The sequence below is a fragment of the Macrobrachium nipponense genome, chromosome 43 (assembly GCF_015104395.2).
Source record: "Macrobrachium nipponense isolate FS-2020 chromosome 43, ASM1510439v2, whole genome shotgun sequence".
Lineage (NCBI taxonomy): Eukaryota > Metazoa > Arthropoda > Malacostraca > Decapoda > Palaemonidae > Macrobrachium > Macrobrachium nipponense.
The window spans coordinates 7,084,649-7,107,086 of record NC_061104.1 but is presented as its reverse complement, the minus strand read 5'-3'; the positions used below and the strand labels follow the sequence as shown (position 1 = coordinate 7,107,086).

Here is a 22,438-nt window from a genome sequence, read left to right as displayed (position 1 = left end):
TAGCAAAGATAAAGATAAGGATTTTTAAGTAGTCAAGATGTGAACAGTACAAATTAATTGGGGACTTTTTCATATGGTGTTCCCCATTTTGCTTAAAATGACTACTTTACCTTTTCATGTGGTGTTCCCCATTCCACCTAAAATGACGAGTTTTTTTCCATTTCAGAGACTCCCCACTGATTATCCAGAGAGTCCTGACTTCAATGATTCAGATTATCCACCACCACCACCACCTCCTGAACATATGCGTACTTACAATCATCATCAGCATGCAAAAAGCCCACCATCTCCAGGAGATCTCCTACAAAATGACTCCAGATACATTCATGGAATTCTATCTTATGAGGATTCTAGACTGAAACAAGTAAGAAGCTCTTTTTTAACATCAGATATTGAGAAGCTTAGTTTACAAAACAGTTTTGCATGGTTATGGAATAAAGATATTGAACAGTTTATTTTGAAACGTTGAGAATTTTGCAGCATGAAACTCAAGTTATTAAAAGCAGATTTTGAAGAAAATGTGACAATTCGAGTTGAGATTTGTGTAATTATCAGATCTTTACTAACACTTAAAATATTAATCTTGGCCTTATTGTAATGTATAGTCATTTGCAAAATTATTCTTAGTTTAAGTATTTTCAGCAGAAGTTATGTATCGGTTTTAACCAAGGACCAAGAATCTGAAGTATCTCATAAATTTATTCATCCAGAATGTGGTAACCCATAATTTATTGGTAGCGATTTTGAATCATCATAGTTGTTTTTCATCAGATTTTCCCATTTGAGGGTTAAATGTTAAGTGAGTTCTCTTCAATTTCTTCTCTTGTGCATTTTTGGACGGATTGTCATTTAGGTCTTTACCGAAGCTCTTTTTCATGGTTTTTGGACATTATTTTACCGCTCTTTGTTGAGCTACTTCCTTATCAATTACTTCTCTTGATTATCTGCTTCTCTCCTAATTACGTGGCCTTTATAATTATTTTATTTAACAAGCCAGCAAGCCTTTTTTCTTAATTGAAAATTGAATGAGGTAAAGTTCAAGAAATTACTTGGAAGAAAATAACAGGGACAGGTGAAAAGTAACAGCAAAAGTAATGTCTACAAAGATCTTTTAGTACAAGGCATGCTGTACGTGGTGCTCCCTAACTTACTCTTTTTTAGCCTTTGGGCACTACATCTCTCAGACAGATTTATTATTTCTAGTATGATCTTTCCAACACAATGAAGTGTGCTTTGAACAAAGAATTATTTAATTTACACATTCATAAATATTTCATACTATACAGAGTAGTATTGCTATATTCTCTCTCTCTCTCTCTCTCTCTCTCTCTCTCTCTCTCTCTCTCTCTCTCTCTCTCTCTCTCTCTCTCTCTCTCTCTCTCTCTCTCATGGCACAAGGTTGAGCATACTCAGCTCATAATGGGTGATGTAGATGAATTCCCTAAAATCATTTATGCCTCTGTTGACTTAAGAGTGAATCGGATACTTAACTCTTAGTCACCTCTTATGACTTACATTTGGGATCAAGAGACAAAGAGAAATGAGATGGCACACCAGGCTTGAGTATTCATTGATCCTTCAAAAAATGTTGATTTATTTGATAGTTGTATAATGCAAGGATGAATTGCTTCCTTTTTTCAGCCGTTAATGAATGGAGATATTGGAAACCCTGCTCTGTTGGGTTTGGACAGAGATGCAGAGGACAATAAACCTGATGGAGAGGAACAGCAACACTCGGGAAGTCATCTGGATATAAGTGACGCAGATGACAGAATGAAACGTTATTATGGTTAGTATAATTTTGGATTAGTTGAAATTGTTAAGACAACCAACCCATAGTATTTCACTAAGTGCATACTGTATTAAGCAATGAGAGAACATTTTTCATTTTTATTCTGTTAACCATTATGCTAGGAATGAATGCCAGATCCTTAACAACATCTGTAGAGAATAGTTTTAAGGTGAAATTCACTCGGTTTAGATTTCTCAGCTATATGGCTACTCCAAACCTCAATCTCTTGTGTTTTATATATTTTCTATAAGATCCTTAGCATCGTTTGCTTCTCTGCAGTTTATTTTTGATTTCAGTGAACCATATTTTTTTAACACTCGTGTTGAATTAGCATTGGTTGTCGTTGCCATCAGCGTATTATATTAGTTTTGATGTAGGAGTGGATACTATACTGTACATGACAATTTTAAAGTAAAATAGAGGTTGGTTAGTTCATGAAACCACGGTAGTCAGTAAGTATTTTCAATAAATTTAGTTTGTTCTTTGTACTTAGTAATCATAAATAACCTTATTCCCTTCAGTACTACCAACTTACTAAATTCTGAAAGACAAGGAGCCCACTGCACATGCCCACATCATGTTTCATCATCCCTCAGGGCCTTGATTTTATGTGCAGCTGTGTTGTGAACTGATTTACTATAAGCTGCATCTCTAGAACTAGCATCTTGCAATTTATGGGGTGAACCATTCATTTTTATTCATTTGTTCAACTACCTTCCTTTACATTATCCCTACTGTTGTGGTGTTTCTCTTCATGGTCATGATTAAAGAATGAGGCCTTGCAGGGATGTTGGTGCATGGTCTGAAAAGCACTGCGGTTTCTTGTCTTTCAGGTTCAGCAAGTTAGTGAGGCTACAGAGCACTGAATAATGTTATGCATGATAAAACGGGTGCGAGTGAAAAAAATAAATTTCATTTTGTAAAATCAATAATTAGGCAGAAGCTTTACAATTCAGACAAGATGATTTTGGCATCCTTCATTCCAAGATTAATGTCATCCAATTAAGAATTTTTAGTTGAGCTATAATATTATAAATTAATAATAATTATGATTGTAATTGAGAATATCTCTCACCCATAGGGAAAAAGATAATCCCCATGGTAAATTTTCATTTGACCGGTCCTTTGAATACCAAAGCAAGTTGCTTTAGTAAGTCAGTAGTTTAAATCTACAAAACATAAAACTAGGTGGAACACCCTGTATTTTTAACATTGTTTGAGTTTTAATTTTTATATTTCACAGGTATACTTCCCAAAGAAAAACCTCTAGAAATCAAGACAGTTCGTATAGTTAAAAGGGAGTCTACTGAACGCAAGAAAGATCGTACTACTACTGGAGGTAAACGGGTAATGATTGGTGATAGTTTAACCAATGTAGCTGAGGATGATGCTGAAAGTGAAGAAGTTTCAGATGGAGAAACTGAACCTGCAATTCCAGCTTTTTCATCTAGGTATAATTATTAACCGACATATTTTGTGGTAAAAACCTTTAGCGTTAGAATCACACAGATTTGGTGCTCATCAACAAAACATTGCTTCATGCATTTTATTCTTTGATAGAGATATAGTCCATAGTTTTTATATTGCAAATATTATATACCTTATTTCTTCATACATGTTGAAAATATTGAATCTCCTGGCTATCATATCCTAGCAATAAAAATAAATTTAATGATAAAGTACTTTGGTCATTGTCAAATATTTATTCTCATGAAGAATCAGGTCAGTATGTTTAAACAGTTCCTTCAGTGGAATATTTATAAAACCTGTCATTACTAAGGATTGCTTTTATTTTTATTGTGAGACTTTTTACTGGAAATGCTCTCTTAAAAATTGGGTACAATTTATGTCCATTACATAACTTTTATAGTTAGTTTAGATGTTGACATAGGATAGATAAATGCTTTTATGTAATGGAGAAAATGTGTACACTAAAAAAAGAATGAAAGCTTCACTTACCAACTAGTTACTGCATATCAGTCATTGGTGACTTGGTTTTTTAGAACTCTATGATTATCAAAAAGACAATGAATGATTATTTTAATCAGTTTTCAGTGATTTAGAAAATAAGAATCCTCATTATTTTCTTATGAAATCGATATGAAAATTTGATGAACTATGTGCCAGGGTATATTAGAATCAAGCCTATAACGTTTTTGAAAAGTATAGTGACCCTGATTATCATGGCAACAGTTTGGAACCTACCATCATGACATGATGATGTTAGTTGCCTTTTGACTGCCTTCATTTACTGCATTTATTGTCATGTTTTTATTTTTGTTAGAATCATCAACCAGTTACTGTTCATTAATTTTCCCATACAAGGCACTGTAGACAGCACTAAAACTTTATTTTTCATGGCCATTTGGCCTCAGCTATTATGCTTTCTGCTTTTTACTTTTCATCCATTCTTCTTGGTCTCTTCTCACTTAGCTAACTCAGTTTATTGTCCTATCATGTTCCAGCAATAATTTTTTCTTAATAACAAATCTTTTGGATGAAAGCTGTTTTGAGACAAACAGTGTGATTCTGTGGAAATAATGATAATCTTGAATTTCAAATATATGAAAACACTTGAAGCATTGTACCATGGATAATGGTTTTGAAGATAAGGCTGACTATTGTTGCAGTTGCTGCTATGCTCCGTTTTATTTAGAATTACAAATACCATTTAGCGTAATCACCTTGATACTGTCAACAATAAGTTGTAACTCATAACTGAATTAAATTTTTCTGTTAGAAGTGAATCGTTAAACTAAGAGCAAAAATTAACAGCTTCTGTGTTAAATACATTTTATGATCTTGAGAAATTTTCAGAAGTTTTTCATAATACAAATGTTAGCAGGTTATCATTTCCTTATGGTTAATGTAAAATCAGGTAGTCATATTCCAAAGTGCTGATTTCATAATCAGAAGTATCAGGTCATTTATTTCAGAATTGTAAATTCTGTTATGCTGCATGCAGTAATCATCATTATCATTAGTAGTCAGTGAGCCTGCAGAATATCCTCAGATTTTCATTTATACCATGTTATTAATTACCTTTTTTGTAAGTTTTTGAATTCTTAATTCACTTTACATGAAAGCATTTATGAACTTTTAAATTTTCTACTCAGGTCTGCCTCCTTACCTCGCAATTATGGTCGTAATGGGCCTGGAGAACGTGTCAGTATGATGGCAGCTATGATGCGCACTAGTGTAGGGAATACAGGGACAATGACTCGCCCAAGTAATTTAGCTCTCAAAAAGTCAGCGGGATGGAAAGCCAAGGTGTGTGGTTTTTATGTACCTTGTGAGTAGTGTGATAGTTTAAGGCAGTTTTGTAGTAGACTTACAAAATCTGAATCTAGTAATGAACTGTCTTCTGTTTTTTTGTTGCACTGTATTCATAGAATTTTGTACAGGTAAGGTATTCTGCACCAGAGTGATGCACGTTTTTTTTTATTATAAAGTATGATAAATTTTGCATGTATCCAATTAAACATTCAAATAGTTGTTAACAATCAAATAGAAATTATATTCTTTAGGATACTTAACAAAACAATTTAAAGGATGTGGTACTCTGTTTTTCATACATCAATATGTATCTTTTCTATAAACATGACATTGTTTTTTTTACACTGATGATATCAGCATTTTAATTGATATCAGCTGAAATGGTATTTCTTGTACTTACGTGTAGGCATTCTGCAGTTTTTCAGCTTTTAGATAACCTCAAAGAAGTTAGCAGAATATATAATTATGAAAAGGGGGGGCAGTAAAATACACTTTATCTTTTATCAGTTTTGCTTGGAATTGCACAGTTAAAGAAATTATTATGAAATCATTGATATCACAACTAAATTATTGTAGTATTCATGAAATGGCATACTGGAGCATAACACAAACTTTCATTTTGATTATTAGATGAAAGTAAGTAAAATTGTAGAAAATGATTTGTAAGGAGACATGGACTGTTAAGAGGTAATTAAATAAAACTTTATTGAGTTGTTACAATATTTCATATATCTACTTAAGAATTGTTGTCACTATCAAATAATGGATAGCTCTTAAATGGGAAATGTATGTAGTGAAAATATATGAATTTATTTTTAGGATGAGTAAACAAATTATTAAGGATGCATATTTACTGAAAGTAAACAGAAACACATAATTACTGCGGATAAATGTATAGTAATTATTAAAGTATTTTTTATGCCCTTTAAGTATACAGCACATAGCACTAAGACACAGGAATTATTATTAAAGATAAAGATGAATTACAAACCCTGTACCATGGTTACCATGTTACAGTATTGTGTTCTAGAATCAGTTGTTGCTGCCTCCCTTTTCCCTTAATAATGCCCTATAATTGCTATGATAAAACGTACTTCTGATGATATAAATTGGCTATCACACGTAATATAAAAACATGATTGAGCTTTTGGTTACAAATCACATTGCTGTACAAATAATAATTTCTTTACTTTACAGGCTATTTCATATAATTAGCAAAATACATTTAAGCGAATACAGAGCATTTAAAAATTTCCATTGCACTTGCACATAATTTATTTCAAATCACATTGGTAATAAATTACAAATGATCCCAATTTAGATTACTAATATTAAAACTTGTTGAGGCTTACTTTAAAGTGCTTGCAGTGGTGCTTGAAAATATGGAATTTTGCTTCCATATACTTCATGATTATTTTGAAGATTAGTAGTTTGTGAAATCCTGTTCACAAATATTAAGGAAATGTTAAACTTTTGCAAAAGAAACTTGAAAGTATTCTAGAAGTGTTGTTTAACGTGTCATGTAGAGTAAACAAATTCTTTGCTTTGTATTATTGAATGTAACTTTGAAACAGATTCATCTTTCATAAAGTGAGAGTTATTATCTTCCATTAGTAAGTGAGAGTATTTATGTATAAATGTACTGTTGGAAATCATCCTTTCCATTTCAAGAAAGTTTAATTTTTGTGTGGTATTGCTACATTTGTACAGTATTTTGAACCCAGTTTATTACTGATAGCCATGAATTTTAGGTTGTATCTAAAACAATGAAGTGCAAATCCATGTATACGTACAAGTTGTCTTATGAAGTGTTAAAAAGTTCATGCTTAGTAGATTATCTTGGAGGAAATTTGCTTACATTTCAGCAGAATTAGTAACTTATTTGACAATCAATTTGTAAAGATTTTGACGAGACAAATATATGCTTTGTAGTGTATCATACAGGAAATTTGCTTACAATTCTGTATCAACAGTTCTAACCACTTATGTGACAGTAATTTTTTAAAGATTTTGATTTAACAAGCACATGGAACTCAATACAGGGTACAATCAACATGACTACAGGCTTTAAAAATACATTGAAATTGGATGACTTAAAATTTTCTCTGTTGTGCTATGCTGAATTTTGATTTAACATCATCTTAGCTGTGTGGATATGTTTGATAAAGTATTGTAGCTATCATCTGATATAGTACTATTGAGTATTATGTACTTTCTGTTTGCCATAATTTAAAATGCAGTATGGTTCGTTTTTCTCTCTTAGATGTTCTTTTGTACGTTCCATTGTGTTCTATGTTGCAAAGTGTATCTGTAATGCATGGCTTATTGTTTTGTTCTGATTCTGTAGAATGAGAATCCCAAAGATCGGCCAATGAGCGCTCATGAGCAGCTCTTTGGCTTTTCTCGAGAAGCTGATCAGACCCCACCATCGTCCCCCTCCAAGTCGGATCCTCCTTCCCCAGTGTTCAAAAGTGCAGCAGCACAACAAATTATCAAAGAAATGGCCTCTGAGGCAGAAAAGCATCGGCGCACTGTACCCAAGGAAAAAAGACGACATTTTACAATATCCAGTAGTCAACCCTTGGCTCTTGAAACCAGAGACACTGGTGCTGATGAGGTAAAGTATTTGAAATTATGTGGGTTATGGCCAAGTCCTCTCTGCTCCAAAATTAATTTTGATCTTTAAGTACATTTTAGGATATGTGATTAATTTTTCATTTCTGTTTAGTTTTTAGCATAATTCTAGGAACTGGATGGTTGTACAGCTTAAAAATTTTGAAATAAACTTTTCTTAAAGTTTCTTTTGGTAGGTGATTCAGTTTTTTGTTATAGTCCTATGGTAGCATTAATGACTGTGAGTAGATTTTGCTGTTGATTGCACAGTTTATAAAACGTTTGGAAATATAGTTGTTCACACTTGAATGAATAGAATGGTTCAAAGAATGTGAGAAAGGCTTATAATGTGAATAGTTTGGATGATTCATATTAACTTGGTTATATGAGGGCTTTATGATTTTTGTTATTTTCTTATGAGTATTCCGTTTGTTACCTATGTACATGCTATACAAAATAACTGTAAAAATGCATTTGTGAATCTGCTGCTTCATATGGAAGAAAAGCTTTTAAAAGTATTTTCAACATACCAAATTCTAAAAAATAAAAAAATTGGAAAACACTTGCTATCATATGTACAATAGATGCAAAATTGTTAATGATTGGCCAGGAGGGTTTTAAAAATGTGATGAGAAATAGTGAGCATTTAGTCAGAAAATCAATGTATATGGTGGTAGAAAATTAAAAAGCAGTAGGAAGACCTGGGAAATCATGGAATACAGGCATTGATGAAGACCTGGAACCAATAGTAATTCAGGCTGAATATGCACAAAGCATGATAGAATTCATTGTGTGTCCTACCTGTAAATGGAATAACTGATGTAAATCAGCAGTACTGGTTGAAATGGCTAGTCAAATAGATTGAAAGAAAACTACACATACTATTAATTTACTGTGATCTTGAAAGATTTTTGTCCCATTTAGGTGTAATTGTGTTAAAGAGAAACATGCTCCAAGAGGAAGTGTCTCATAATGAAGCTACTATTTTTTTCTAGATATAGGAAGACTATTTTAGTGACTCTTCTGCCAACAACCCACTTGATTTATTTTGATAATTTTAGAATGCACATTGCTCCCATTGCTTGTATTATGCTTTGCAAGAGAGAGGAAAGATGAAATTACTATGTATATGTAAGGAGTAGAGTAGTATGTACTTTTATATAAATTTGAACTTTTTTCAAGAATTTAATGTAATATCATGATTGTGATTTTGATAAAGTTTAATCAATTTTAGATCATGTTCATGATCATTTTTCAGCATTATGTAAACACCTTTACTGCATAAATATATATATTCATAACTTTCATTTTAATGAAATTACATATTCTACATTGCTTTCGGCCCCAAGTGCATTGCATTGCTTTCTACCTTTTATTTCTTAAACATTTTCTGTCATCTCTGTACATATTGGGTTGCCCAACTAATGTAACTTAATATTATTTCAAATTTTACCCCTCCTACCACTTTTTAGCCAAACATAAGTGTGGAAAAATGGCACTTGGTAATCTTGTGAAATAATTTTGCAATCATTTTTTTATCCTAATTTTTATGTAATCACTAAATCTATCATAATAAGGAATAGGCCTCTTTTCCATTTTTCAAAGGAAAGTTTTTCATCATGGACAACTAACCTTCAGTGCTTCATGATATTTGTTTTTGGTTATATTTTAGTCAGACATACATATTTATTCTCTTTTCCCTTTCTTTGAATAAAAGTCTGTTTACAATAGGGTTGAAGATGTTAATGAAATGAACTTCTTTATTAAATGACTTTTAGAATAATTTTGATGGTGCATATATGTTTAAAAAGGAATAGAAAATATATTAATTTTTAGCAGAAATATAATTTTTTGCTAACACAAGTATGTATAACTTTTGCAGGGTGCAAGATCTCGTGACGACTGTGACATGGTTCGTGCATTAAGACCTCGCAATCATCCAGATGTGGTCAAATCAACTCTTAGTTCCAGAGATTTGAGGTTTAATGAAACAACTATTGACTCTGTCCTAGGTGCTCCTGATAAAATATACATACCAGAACGATATATGCCGGATGAGGTAAAGCTTATAAATCTAAAGAGATTTAAACTTTTATGAGCTTCTATACTTTTTTCTATACATAGGGGGCATTTGAAATGTACTCCCAGGGAAGTATACATAAATGTGTTTGCAGAGGACTGATTATACTTTAACATAAGATATCATATGTTAATAACTTCAGAACTAACATAATGCTAGCATCACCATTGCAGTATTGTATCACTAATTAATTAATATTGGTACATTTCACTTGCCCTGCTCAGTGTTGAATATGTAAATGTTTGGAGTTCCATGCACTATTCCATTTTCATTTGATCAACTGAGGTGCTGTACTTGTAGGTTAGCTACAGTTTATTGCTTTATTCTAATTATGGACTTTCCTTATTTTAGATCTTTCCTCTTATGTCTTCGTTCATTCATCACTTTCTAGAAAGTTAAAACTTTGGTGCATGTCATCACATCAAGAGGGACCTTGCTTTAAACAATTATGGCTCCCAAAGCTTTTAACGTAACCTGAAAATATACATGAAACATTTGAAATCATTTTCCTAAAAAAAAAAAAATTGCCTGAAGTTTAAAGCTATTTTAACCAGATCTTGAAAATCTGCATTGTCAAGTGTTTAGCTATAGGTTTTTTATACTCACATGGCAACACCTGTTAGCAGCCACCCTCCTTAAGATGATCCAAGCTGAGGCTTGCACAGTAAAATTTGCCCAATTCCCTCATCTGTTTTTTTTTTATATAATTCAAGTATTCATTCTGCAAGTTACCTGAAACAGATTTAAATGTTCAGAGTTTATTGAGTGCCCAGTTTATTTTTTACTAAAGAAAATAAGACACCAATAAAGCAGCTGAAGCTATCTGTAGCCATTCCTTTAGATTATTATTATTAAGCAACAATGAAGTTCTTTGTTTTGATAGAAGTATTAGAAGATAATAAGTAAATTAAGGAAAGGCGGTAGGAAAATAACTGATGGGTCACAGGTAGCCTTGGGCATTCTGGGTATACATGCCCCGTGACCTGGTATAGATGCCATTAGTCCCTGGATCTCACAAGTGTAATTTTAATTCTACCGGTTTCCAGTTTCCAGCTTGGCGCTAGTAAATCCTAATGTTAAGACCTCAGGTTTGTTAGTTATGAAAAATACAAATTAGTCACAAATTTGGTATTTTAATTTAAAGGCATAATTTCTTTTTCATAAATAATAAATAATATAGGTTATGAACCTGGAGTTCGTAATCCCAGACTGGTGTTAAAAGTCTTTTCAATGAAATTGGATCACAGCTGACTGGTATGGTAGATTGAGGTTTCCCAGATTATTTTGATTGTCATTAAAACTGGCATTTAAGAGAATACAAAATTATTCCTTTGCAATATCTGCAATTATTCTGGACTTCTTTGTAACCAGCCGTGAGAGAACCAAATTTAAATTAAGCAGTGTTCTTTTGAAAGAAGTTGATGGTTTATGCAGTTAAGTTATCATTAAGAGATTTAGTTTTGATTGTATTTCTTGAAGATTTTAACCTAAAATTTACTTCTATACAAAGGATGATGAGAAAGAACCAACTGAAGAAGAACGTGTTCACAGAGAGCAGAAAGCAGAGTCAATACGTAAAATGCTCTCTGAAACACAAACCACAGTCACGGCGGATGTTGACGCTCCTAGGCCAGATGGGGAAACTCCTGTAAGTTCGTCTTTAGCCTTCAAAGCCAAGCTTGCAGCAGAGAAAAAAGAGAGAGAACATCTTTTAGCTCTTAATCAGATTCTTGCTCGTCAAGTCATGGAGAAGAGTCGTGTAGTAGCAGGTACGATATAAAATTGATACTGTAATTGGTCCTTTGCTTTGCATGTTCCATCAAGATTTCCCCAAATATCAGTGGCTAAAATTTTATTAGTGGAAACTTATTTCTTTTAACCTCTACAGGACATGGTTACCATGAATTAATCTCATTAGAGTGGTCATGAAATACATTGCAAAAGAATGAATTTTCTGTTTTGCAGTTGGATGTGCATTTGTGTTTGTGAATTGAATTAGCAAGTTTTGTTTTACAATGAAGGAATAAATGCAGATTAATTACATGGATAACATTTGGAATTGCTAAACAAAAATAATAATTGTAACTGTGACATAGTTTTATGGAGTATTTTCAAGTTATGCTATAGATTTATTCTGAAGATACATTAAATGTTTGTTACAAAAGAGCAGTTATTTAATGTTCTAGAACCATTTATACACACTGTTTGTTCCATGCTATCATTTACCAGTAATTTTCTATCACAGTACTCCACCTTGCATGGATGTTAAGGCTTTATTATTTTTATTTTTATTAACTTATTGAAGACTTACATGTAATAATGTACATTGTCATTTGCCTCAAAGTATATGTAACATATGAAGTTTATTTGTTCCACATGCTTCCATTGTAATGCATCATTGTCAGCCATGCATGGATATTGCAGTATTCTCTAAGTTGTCAGCTGTTCTGTTGATATTCAAATTACAGTATCCTGAAACATGCATGGTTCTTCGATGCATTATTCCTTTTATGACCATTTTTAACTGCATGTCATTTTTTATTTATTGTATTTTTTGTAATTTTTTTTTTAACCAGAGCTACCAAATCGTAATACAATATAGAATTAAGTAAGCAATTTATTGGAGATGGTTAAAATTTCATAAAATTTTTATTTACAAACAAAATGTTTTTATATTCCATTGCTGTCATTTAGGATCTGTCTGTAAGTGATATTTTTTAAGAGGAGTTACAAGTAGAATTTGAGTACAATATTATTAGCTTAGTAGAGGCTATCAATTAATCATTACAAGCTTCAAACATGATAAATTAATGATTGTCTTGAATACAGAACCGTAATTCATCATTTTATTTTTTACATCATTTTAGGCTGTGAAAAAATGTGACAGTAACAGTATCCTTTTCACATTTCAGCAAGATACCTTGTAGTTCTGATACATTTTTTTCACTGTTTCATGGCTAACTTTTCTTAAAATTTCCAAAGGCTTTTGTCAGAGTAAGATTCCTGAAGTGAAGATGCCTTTTGATGCAGAGCTTTCTTTGACCTGTTGAATTCTTATCTGTGTAGGATAGAACTCATAATCTCTCATAATATAACATTTTTTTCATCCTTAATCATAATAGCGGTTTTCTTAAAATACGTACGTATAGGCAAAGTCGCTTTATGTATTCTAAATTATATTGCAATATATGTTCGTATCTGTTTATGTAATAAGAGAGAGGATGTCATGTTAACCCTTTCATTTTATACATGGCATTAAAATACATGTGATAGGGCACATTGTGATCTAGTCTTACTTACTTTTCACTCAAGTTATGGCTAATAATGGCTACACACAGTTACTTTACCAACAACAGTGAAAATGTAACATTACTGATGATTTGAAAAATGCAGATGTTTTGATCCCATTTTCATACAATATATTGTCTTAGAGACATTATTTAAACTAATATGTAAATGACTGTATCTTTTCACTGAAATTTCTCATAAAATTGAAGTACTATATTGCAAATTTCCTCTCTTACTGCAGAATAATTTAATATGTTAGCTGATTGTTTTGTATCAGTGATGAAGTAATATATTACAAAAATAATTGTGAAACTACTTCACAATAATTAAGATATTTGATAAATTTTCTAGTGCCAGCTTGCTTTTTAGTTATAATTGGAAAGTGAAGAAAAAAAATACATTTTAGCTGGTGAGGCATTTATTTATGCTAGTTTGCTTTACCAATAAAATGTATGTTTAAATGACATACATTTTACATTTGAGCAGATTTACTGGGCATAGTATTTATAAATTGCCATTTACTGTACCTTGGCAATGAACTAAGTGCTGCGTACTCAAGTAGACCAATTAGTTAGTTTATAAGAAATCTAAGCATTTTCATTTTAAGGAATGGAACCTAGATGTGTTCTATAAACAAGTTGGTTAAACTTTGCATGGTAGCTCTGGTTGTGAAAGTATGCCAGTCAGTAGTTGCATGTTGAATGTTTTCTCTTTGTTTTTTCTCCATGTTGCAGCTCACAACACTGTGGAGCCTCACCTGTAGCTGGCCAGTAGAAACAGGTGGGTTGAACCAGGCCATAAAAAGCTCACTGATTTCTGAGCTAGAATTATTGGCATTTGCTTTTTCATTTAAAGCTTTTGAGTAGGTGTATGTCTCTATGCATTTTTGTATGTCTGATTATATATCCCAATTATACTTATAAACTTTTTGTTAAATGTATAATGGACTATACTATACAATGTTTTAAATATGAAATTTTCAATACGAATTTGATTGCTTCTTAGCTAATAAGTATTTCCTTACAAAGAGCCTTTAACTTTGGTTTCATGTTATCAAAGGGGCATATGACTTACAGTTTACCAAGATTACAATATTGCAGTTTTAGAGGTTGGGAGATGATTCTCAAGTGGACTGTAAACTAATATAAATTAAAAAAAAAATTTCATTTGAATCTTCATTATTGAATAAATGCAACTGCATAATGTCAGAGGGAGGGAAGGGGAAAAGGGACTTTAGTGTAAGGAAATGTCTTTTATCCAGAAAAATAAAATTTGTTTTGAATTAGGTATATAGTATACTGTGAAGTACAAACCATTGCTTTGCTTGGGTGGGAAGGAAATTGAAGAAAAATTTTCTTTGAGTGTTGGACCTGTAGATGAGATCAATACAGTGTACTGTGCTTAAATCATGTCAGTCTATTCAAAGTTCATGCTACAAGCTGGTTTAAACCTTTTCAAGTACGAAACATTGGTAAATCATGTCTTTCCTCAATTACGGCGTTCAAAATTTTAGTACAGTATTTCTCAGCAAACCCAGGACTTGTAATACCAATTTCATTTGTCAACAAATTGTTTACAAAAACTTCTAAAGGCAGAAGAGCTTCTTAAAGTAGACAAATACTGGGTGTATGGGCCAGATTCATTGGCTCTTAGCTGTCAAACCAGCCTCAGCTATTGTCCGGCTTGAGCATTACAATGTTGCTAGTGATTTTCCTGTGCAGTATAGTTTTTTCTATTAATGTATCTGGTTCTGATTTATATTTTGGCTTTTTTTTTATAGTGAGCCAGCCCAAGGAAATCCTTTATTAGGCTCAGAGGTCTGAATAAACTAATCCTTTATAATAAAGCACACGTGGTGTGATTCAGCTTTTTGGATTAAATGCTGGTAATAGTAAAGAAAAGTATGTAAATACCAGTATTAGTTTTGTTTTTTCAAGAGCAGAATGTCTGGTGATTTCCCATTATATTTCTCTCTGTAAACAGTCTTGAAATTGTAGATTAGGTGATATACTTGGTAGCTAACTGTTTTGAGTCATTAGGTAGTCGGCTGTTTACTTCCCAAGAAAACCCATTGGTAGGCTTACTAATTGTTTAGAACCACAGCTGCAAACCCACTTCATGATTAGGTTTCCTTCGAGATTAGATGCAAACTTGTTCTGTAATTAGTTACTCTGTGATTGGAACAACAGCAGCAGTCTGCTCTATTTGCCCCATGGGCACATGCCACCTCAATTTTCTAGATAGAGCTAAACCACTTCCAGGCCTGATGCAACTTCTTGCCAGAGCATCATGAGCAAAGAAAAATTGTGTAATTTTATGTTGTGACTGTAAGTAATTTTTAATGATACTGAAGAAAAGATATTTTTTGTGAAATGTACAGTTCTCAGCCCTTGCCAGATTCAGCTTTAAGATGAGCCAATCCAACTTTACACCCTTTCTGTTGACTGAATGGCTCCAGTACTAATGTATCAAAGACTTGAGCCAATACACAGGCAGCCCCCAGTTATCAGTGGGATTGGTTATTGGCATTTCGGTTTTATGGCACTTGTCCAATATATTCATAACAGGCATTTCTCCTCCTAGGGTTTACAGCGCCGTTATTTGGTTATCGTTGGCTTAAGCGCCAAGACCATCATAAAATACAAACTTAATTATATGCATCTTTTCCTTGGATCTTTTAAAGTTACGCTTTTTAATATCCAATAATACTGTATGTTGTTTAATATTACTGTTGTATTATAAAATACAAATGTTGTTTGATATTACTATTGTATTATAAAATACAAACAAAGGAATCAATGCCTTGATTTGCAAAAATCAGCTGAGGGCATTGGTAAGTTTATTTCACCGTATTTAACTCAATTCAGAGCAATCTTATTGCTTTTAGTTTGCATAAATGAATCTCTAGAAACTTATTTATATAGGGCAAGGTTTTTTTTCATTATATGAAGTGTTTATTTTTAAGTCGAAATATGACTTAAATACATCTTGTTGTGAACTCAATTAGATGGTGTTGGGAGCATGTTTTTTGTGTAAAAAAACATTAACAGATTCTGTCCTTTATTTTCACCTTATTTTATCATAATATGAGGTTTATCTTTTATCGGCATGAAAACAATGTTAAAATGTGTTCTTTCATGTCAGGTATTTTTTATTCAAATATTCATCTCCAGTATTATTTATGGCCGAGTTTCATCATGTTGTTGATGCATGATAATATACAGTCATTAACAGTGTGAACATTGTTTTCTCAACTTCAGCTACAACTGCAGCTTAAATTTAGCAGTACAGTACTATGTTTCCTTGCCAATATTTTCTCCATAACGAATAAAAGTATAATGTAAAAATATAACAGTCATATTCTACCCATCTTTGTTCCAGGCTCCTGCTACTCAAGCGCATAGGTTAGATGGTACGTGGTCAGCGCTAGGCCTACCAGGCGTACCAACCTTGGATGGTCTGCTTGCGCATTATATGACGTCACGGTTCCAGCAGGGTCCGGCAGCGCTGAATGTTCCTCATCCCCCGGGCTTGCAATTTATGGGAATTAATGCCGCTGCTTCACCATCCCACTCAGTATTTACAGCGATGCAGAACGTGGGAGGTAATTTGGCAGCAAACGTGCGGTTACCAGCAGAAACCTCTCAGTCTCTCCCTACGAGAGGGATGACGTCACAACATACGTCACACTCTGAGATGGCAGGCGTGATGACGTCACAGACCGATTCTCGGCCTTTTTCGCTGCACCCAGACGCTAATACGCCTTCTGATCCGTCAATGCAAACTGTAATGCAGAAGTTACAGGATATAGAAAAGAGAATGAATAAGAGAGACAAAAAGAAAAAGTGTGATTCGCCTTCTTCGTCTTCTTCCTCTAGTTCGGCGTCATCGCTAAGTCCGATAACGTCACGGCGAGCGCCAGTCAAGCGTTGGAGGAGGATTCGGGAGTTCCTAGCGGATCCTCGGGCCAAGAGGAGAAGAATCAATTCTTCCTCTTCTTCGGACGAAGACTGTCATTTCCAAGTCAGCAAGAAGGTCGGAAAATCAGTGGCTATTAAGCACAAGGTTGGCAGACGAAGCCGTTCGCAAGAGTCCGAACAAGCGAGAGAGTGGACGGCCGGCGAGCTAGCGGCCGAGGCGGAGTTGCCAGTTCGGATCGCAAAAACTGCGATACCTCTGGTAAAATCGACGTTGGCGGCGAAAGGTGCAGCAGCGGATGGAATGCAGGTCCCAGTTTCGCCCGTAAGGCCGTTCAAAATACGTACGAAGGACGATAAGGCTCCTATTAAAAGTACGAAAAATAGAGAGTTGGCAACCTCGGCGGATACGTTCGTGGAAGGCAGTGTCCGTCTGGATAGAAGGCCGAGGCCGGGCTCGCCGACGCTCGAAAACGATGCCAATGCTAATAGAGACGAACTTACCTCTGTCTTAAGGGAGCCTTCATCTTGGAGATCTAGACGAGATTTCTCGCTCTAGAATCCGTGAGCAGAGAAAGAGTAAGACGTTCTCGTTCCCCTGCTGACTATCTGGGATCGAGCCAACAGCGGCCAGCAAAGATCAAAGAGGGCGCGGCCGTAGGGGCAGGCGGCCGTGGAATTCTGGGCCGTCTGTCAGAAGATAGAGGCGAGACAACATCTCTCGTGACGGAGAGTGGTACACTAGAGCCGGAGGAAGGAGAAAACCAAGAGTTTCTGGCCTCGTATGCAGAGGTTATTGATTTGATTCGTCAATTCAATAGCCTTTCGGAGAAGACAGAAACACCGGCCAGTATGCTTCCTCCTGGAATTGACATGGCGTTTGGACTAAAGAGGGATACCAAGGTGTCGTATGAATTGCCTTGTTCGAGTCATGCGGAATCGGTCTTGCAACACGTAAACGCAAAGATTGCAGGGAGGGATAATTCCTTAAGATCTAATATTTATTCCCCCTCCAATGATAAAGCAAAGGAAATATACGACACCGAAGGTCCCTTTGCTGTCTAGACAAATGAACCCTAATGTTGTAAGGTTAAGGCCTGGATTAACCTTGGATCAGGTTAAAATGGAGTGCCCTTCGATAACGTACCAAGAGGCTGCCACGTTAGAAGCAACAGCTTCTTCTGTCTTTCAGGCTGCGTCCTGGTTAGACCTTTGGTCAACAGCAGTGGCGAAAATTGCATCCTCGGAAGCAACAAGGAAAGTAGTGGATGAACCATTGTTCATTAGATTACTACAGTCAGGGTCCAAGGCCGATTGCGTACCTGACAAACGTAAGTGCCAATGTTTGGGCAAATATCCTGCTAATGAGGAGAGATGCAGCATTGGCTAGACTAAGCCGCAATGTGGATTTGGATTCCCTGTTAGCAATGAGGAATGGGGATATCTTGGAATCGCAACTACTGTTGCCAGAGGTCATACTGGAAGAAGCGATAGATAGAAGAAGGATGGACACTAACGATAGGTTGGTGCAACAGGCAGTTAGGAAAACCTCTAACAGTCAAACTATTCCTTTGGAGGGAAGACAACAGCAGATGTCTCGGAAGAAACCAGTGAGACATAGCATCTCTAATAGAGTCACAAGACCCTCTTCCCCAAAGAGGATAACTCATCGGCCCTTTCACAATAGAAACAACAGAGGAAGGGGCAATAGGGGAAGGGGGAGAGGCTCAAGAAGATAGGATGGGCGCCTCCCATCACTCGGCCACACCAGTGGGGGGTTGCCTGGCAAATCACTGGAAGGTGTGGCAGGAACTAGGGGCAGAGCAGTGGGTGGTGGATGTTCTCAGGATCGGGTATTTGATTCTGTTCGAGGTAACCCCGCCCCTGACAGATCAACCATTACCCCACGTCACTTATGCCCACAAATCTCAGAAGGCCATTATTCTGCAGGACGAAGTGAAGAAGATGATGGAAAAAAGGAGCTGTGCAACAAGTATGCAGTCCGACAAAAGGCTTCTACAGCAGGATTTTTCCTGGTACCCAAAGCCAACGGGGAGTGGAGGACAGTAATAGACCTGTCAACGCTGAATCTGTTTATAAGGAAAACCAGTTTCAAGATGGAAACTCCGAAAAACGGTTCTACAAGCAGTCAGAATCGGAGACTTTATGCTGACAGTCGATCTAAAGGACGCATACTTTCAGATACCAGTCCATCAGTCTTCAAGGAAATTTCTCCGCTTCAGTCTTGCAGGGAAAGCTTTCGAGTTCAAGGTCCTGTGCTTCGGATTGACAACGTCTCCTCAAGTTTTTACAAGAGTGTTCACCCTCGTGTCGGCGTGGGCGCATGCTCAGGGGATCAGGCTGATAAGATATCTGGACGATTGGCTGGTGATAGCAAAGTCCAGGGAGGAAATTACTCAGGGACAGGGCGGCCCTCCTGCAGCTTTGTCACAGCCTAGGTATTGTGGTGAATCAGCAGAAGTCGCAGCTGGATCCAAGTCAAACGTTTGGAATACTGGGAATGGTGATATAGACACAACACAAGCAAAGTATTCCCGACAGACCAAAGAGTAGAGAAATGCAAACAGTGGTGAATGCCTTTCTGGGAAAGCAGACACAGCCAGCAAGACAGTGGCAGGTGGTGCTGGGAATCCTAACCTCCCTGGAGAAGCTAGTACCACAAGGAAGGCTACACCTTCGGTCCCTACAATGGAGGATGAAGGAGTTTTGGTCACCAACAGTAGATCACCCGTACGAGCAAATTCCCTTGTCGGCAGAAGTGAGGAAAGACTTGCTGTGGTGGGTGGACGACGACAATCTGAACAGTGGGTGTCCCCCTTCAACAATCCTCCCCAGACCTCTTGCTGTTCTCGGATGCGTCACTAGAAGGATGGGGAGCCCATATGGAGGAGTTGATGGTGTCAGCAAAATGGAGTTGCAAGGACAGAGAACTCCATATAAACGTGCTGGAGTTGAAAGCAGCTTTCCTGGCTCTACAAGAATTCAGGGAGAGAGTAAAGGGACACTCAGTGGTATTGATGTCAGACAACACCACAGTAGTAGCTTATATAAACAAGCAAGGAGGCCTAGTTTCTCGGCAGTTACATGTGATGACAGTTCAACTTCACCAGTGGGCTATAGAGAACCTGGTAGACATCAAGGCCAGGTATATTCCGGGAAAAAGAAACATAGTGGCCCACAAGTTGAGCCGCAGGGATCAGATTCTGGGAACGGAGTGGTCCCTACACCAACAGGTAGTGGACAGGATGCTCATGTTGTGGGAAGGACCGATCATAGACCTATTCGCAACCAGGTACAACAAAAAGTTGGAAGTGTATTGTTCAGTAGTCCCGGACGCAGAGGCAGTAGCAGAAGATGCGCTACAACACCCCTGGGACAATCTGGACGTGTACGCATTTCCTCCATTTTGTCTAATCCGTCAGGTTCTGAACAGGGTAATGCGGTCTCAGAACCTCAAGATGACCCTGGTAGCCCCGTTATGGCCGAAAGCAGAGTGGTTTCCAGACCTACTGGAACTCCTAGTAGATGTGCCAAGAGAGTTACCTCCATGGAGCAACCTTCTGTGTCAGCCTCACGTGAGAGGTACCACCAGTCGGTGAAGTCCCTATCGCTTCACGGGTGGAGACTGTCAAGTATCTCCTCCGAGAGCGAGGGTTTTCGCAGAAAGCAGCAACTCAGATGGCAGGTAATATCAGAAAATCATCTGCGACAGTATACCAAGGGAAGTGGTCAGCATACTGTGATTGGTGTCGTAGGGGGAACGTGTCTCCACTCGGTACCACTATTCAGCAGTTAGCAGACTTTCTGATATATCTCAGAACAGAAAAACATATGTCTGTATCTGCAGTGAAGGGGTACAGGGCTGCTCTAGCCTCAGTCTTACGAATGAAAGGAGTGGACATATCGTCTTCATGGGAGTTGGCCATGCTGATGAGGAGCTTTGAACAGTCATGCCCACCAAAGGAGCTAAAAGCCCCAGATTGGGATCTGACCAAGGTACTGAGTAGTCTGACAAAACCCCCCTACGAACCACTAAGGCAGTCCACGGATAGGAGCCTGACCCTGAAGACAGTCTTCTTATTGGCCCTGGCTTCAACCAAAAGGGTGGGGGAGCTACATGGCCTCTCATATCTCATAAAGCACTCGAGAGGTTGGAGATCAATGGTGTGTGAGTTTGTCCCAGAATTCGTGGCAAAGACCCAAAATCCAACAATAGTAGACGGCAGATTCGACTCCTTTACCATACCTTCCTTGGCAGACTTTGTAGATAACGACAAAGCTGAAATGCTCCTGTGCCCCGTCAGGGCTAAGGAGATACTTAAAGAGAAAAAGGCACCTCAGGCCGGGGTGCCAGAGGTTGTTCGTAAGTACAGGACGGAACAAGAAGGAAGTGTCCAAGAATACAATATCATTTTGGCTAAGGGAGACGATCAGAAATGCTTATACTGCAGAAGACAGAGGGTCAGATAGCCAGGTGGGAGCTAGAGCTCATGACATCAGGGTGTGAGTGCTTCCCTGGCATTTAAGAAGAACATGTCTGTGGATAAAATTCTGAAAGCTGGCGTGTGGAAGCGCCAAACAACTTTCACCTCATTTTATTTGAAAGATGTTGCCCATAGATCCTTGGACACCTTTTCCTTGGGTCCAGTGGTGGCGGCCCAACAAGTGATATAGTTCATCCAGTGCCCCTGGCGGTCAGTTTGCGTCTAGTCTAAGATGAAGGTATGAAAGTAGAATGAATGGGATGACTGGTCTTTTTTCTTTACTACTTTCTTCCTACTCCTTTAACTACGGGCAATATGAAGGAGAGTACCGTCATGTGCTGGAACGGACTAGATGCAGGTGAGATGGTCAGCCATACTGTGAAGCTATCTTAGCTGATGATATACTTTTCAGTAGCAACACACCCCTCTGGATAATAAGGAAAGGAGGGGTGAAGGTGGATCCAGTCGCAAGGGACAAGAGTAAACAGTAGAATGGTATCTACACCCAGTGGGAGGAAACCAATAGATCCGCTTATATCTTTGGTCCTAGGTTCATTGTCCATTCTCTTAGAATTTCCCTATATATTCGGAAATGGATAAGGTGGCAAACTCCCAGTCAGTTGTAGAGACTTACCTCCCTCCAATAGTAAGTCTATCCTAATGTTAAGACCGAAGGTTTGTTTCGTGTATGAACAAATACCAAATTTGTAACTAATTTGTATTTTTCATAACTAACAAACCTGAGGTCTTAACAGTTAAAGGCCCACCTCGAACCACCCCTCTAGCAGTCTAAACTGGGTTAGAAATATAACTGATGGGTCACAGGTAGCCGTGGGCATTCTGGGTATACATGCCCCGTGACCTGGTATAGATGCCATTAGTCCCTGGATCTCACAAGTGTAATTTTAATTCTACCGGTTTCCAGCTTGGCGCTAGTAAATCCTAATGTTAAGACCTCAGGTTTGTT

At 36.7% G+C, this 22,438-nt stretch overlaps 1 protein-coding gene across 1 annotated transcript in view; it reads left to right on the top strand.

Moving 5' to 3' along the window:
- The window catches only part of LOC135214027 (uncharacterized), a 322,809-nt gene that overhangs the window by 279,800 nt on the left and 20,571 nt on the right, over nucleotides 1-22,438 (top strand). The window contains 8 exon segments of the mRNA XM_064248143.1: nucleotides 167-364; nucleotides 1,642-1,789; nucleotides 3,036-3,243; nucleotides 4,909-5,062; nucleotides 7,416-7,685; nucleotides 9,564-9,740; nucleotides 11,272-11,530; nucleotides 13,784-13,829. Of these exon segments, the coding sequence (XP_064104213.1) occupies nucleotides 167-364; nucleotides 1,642-1,789; nucleotides 3,036-3,243; nucleotides 4,909-5,062; nucleotides 7,416-7,685; nucleotides 9,564-9,740; nucleotides 11,272-11,530; nucleotides 13,784-13,812 (1,443 nt within the window). The 3' untranslated portion in view covers nucleotides 13,813-13,829.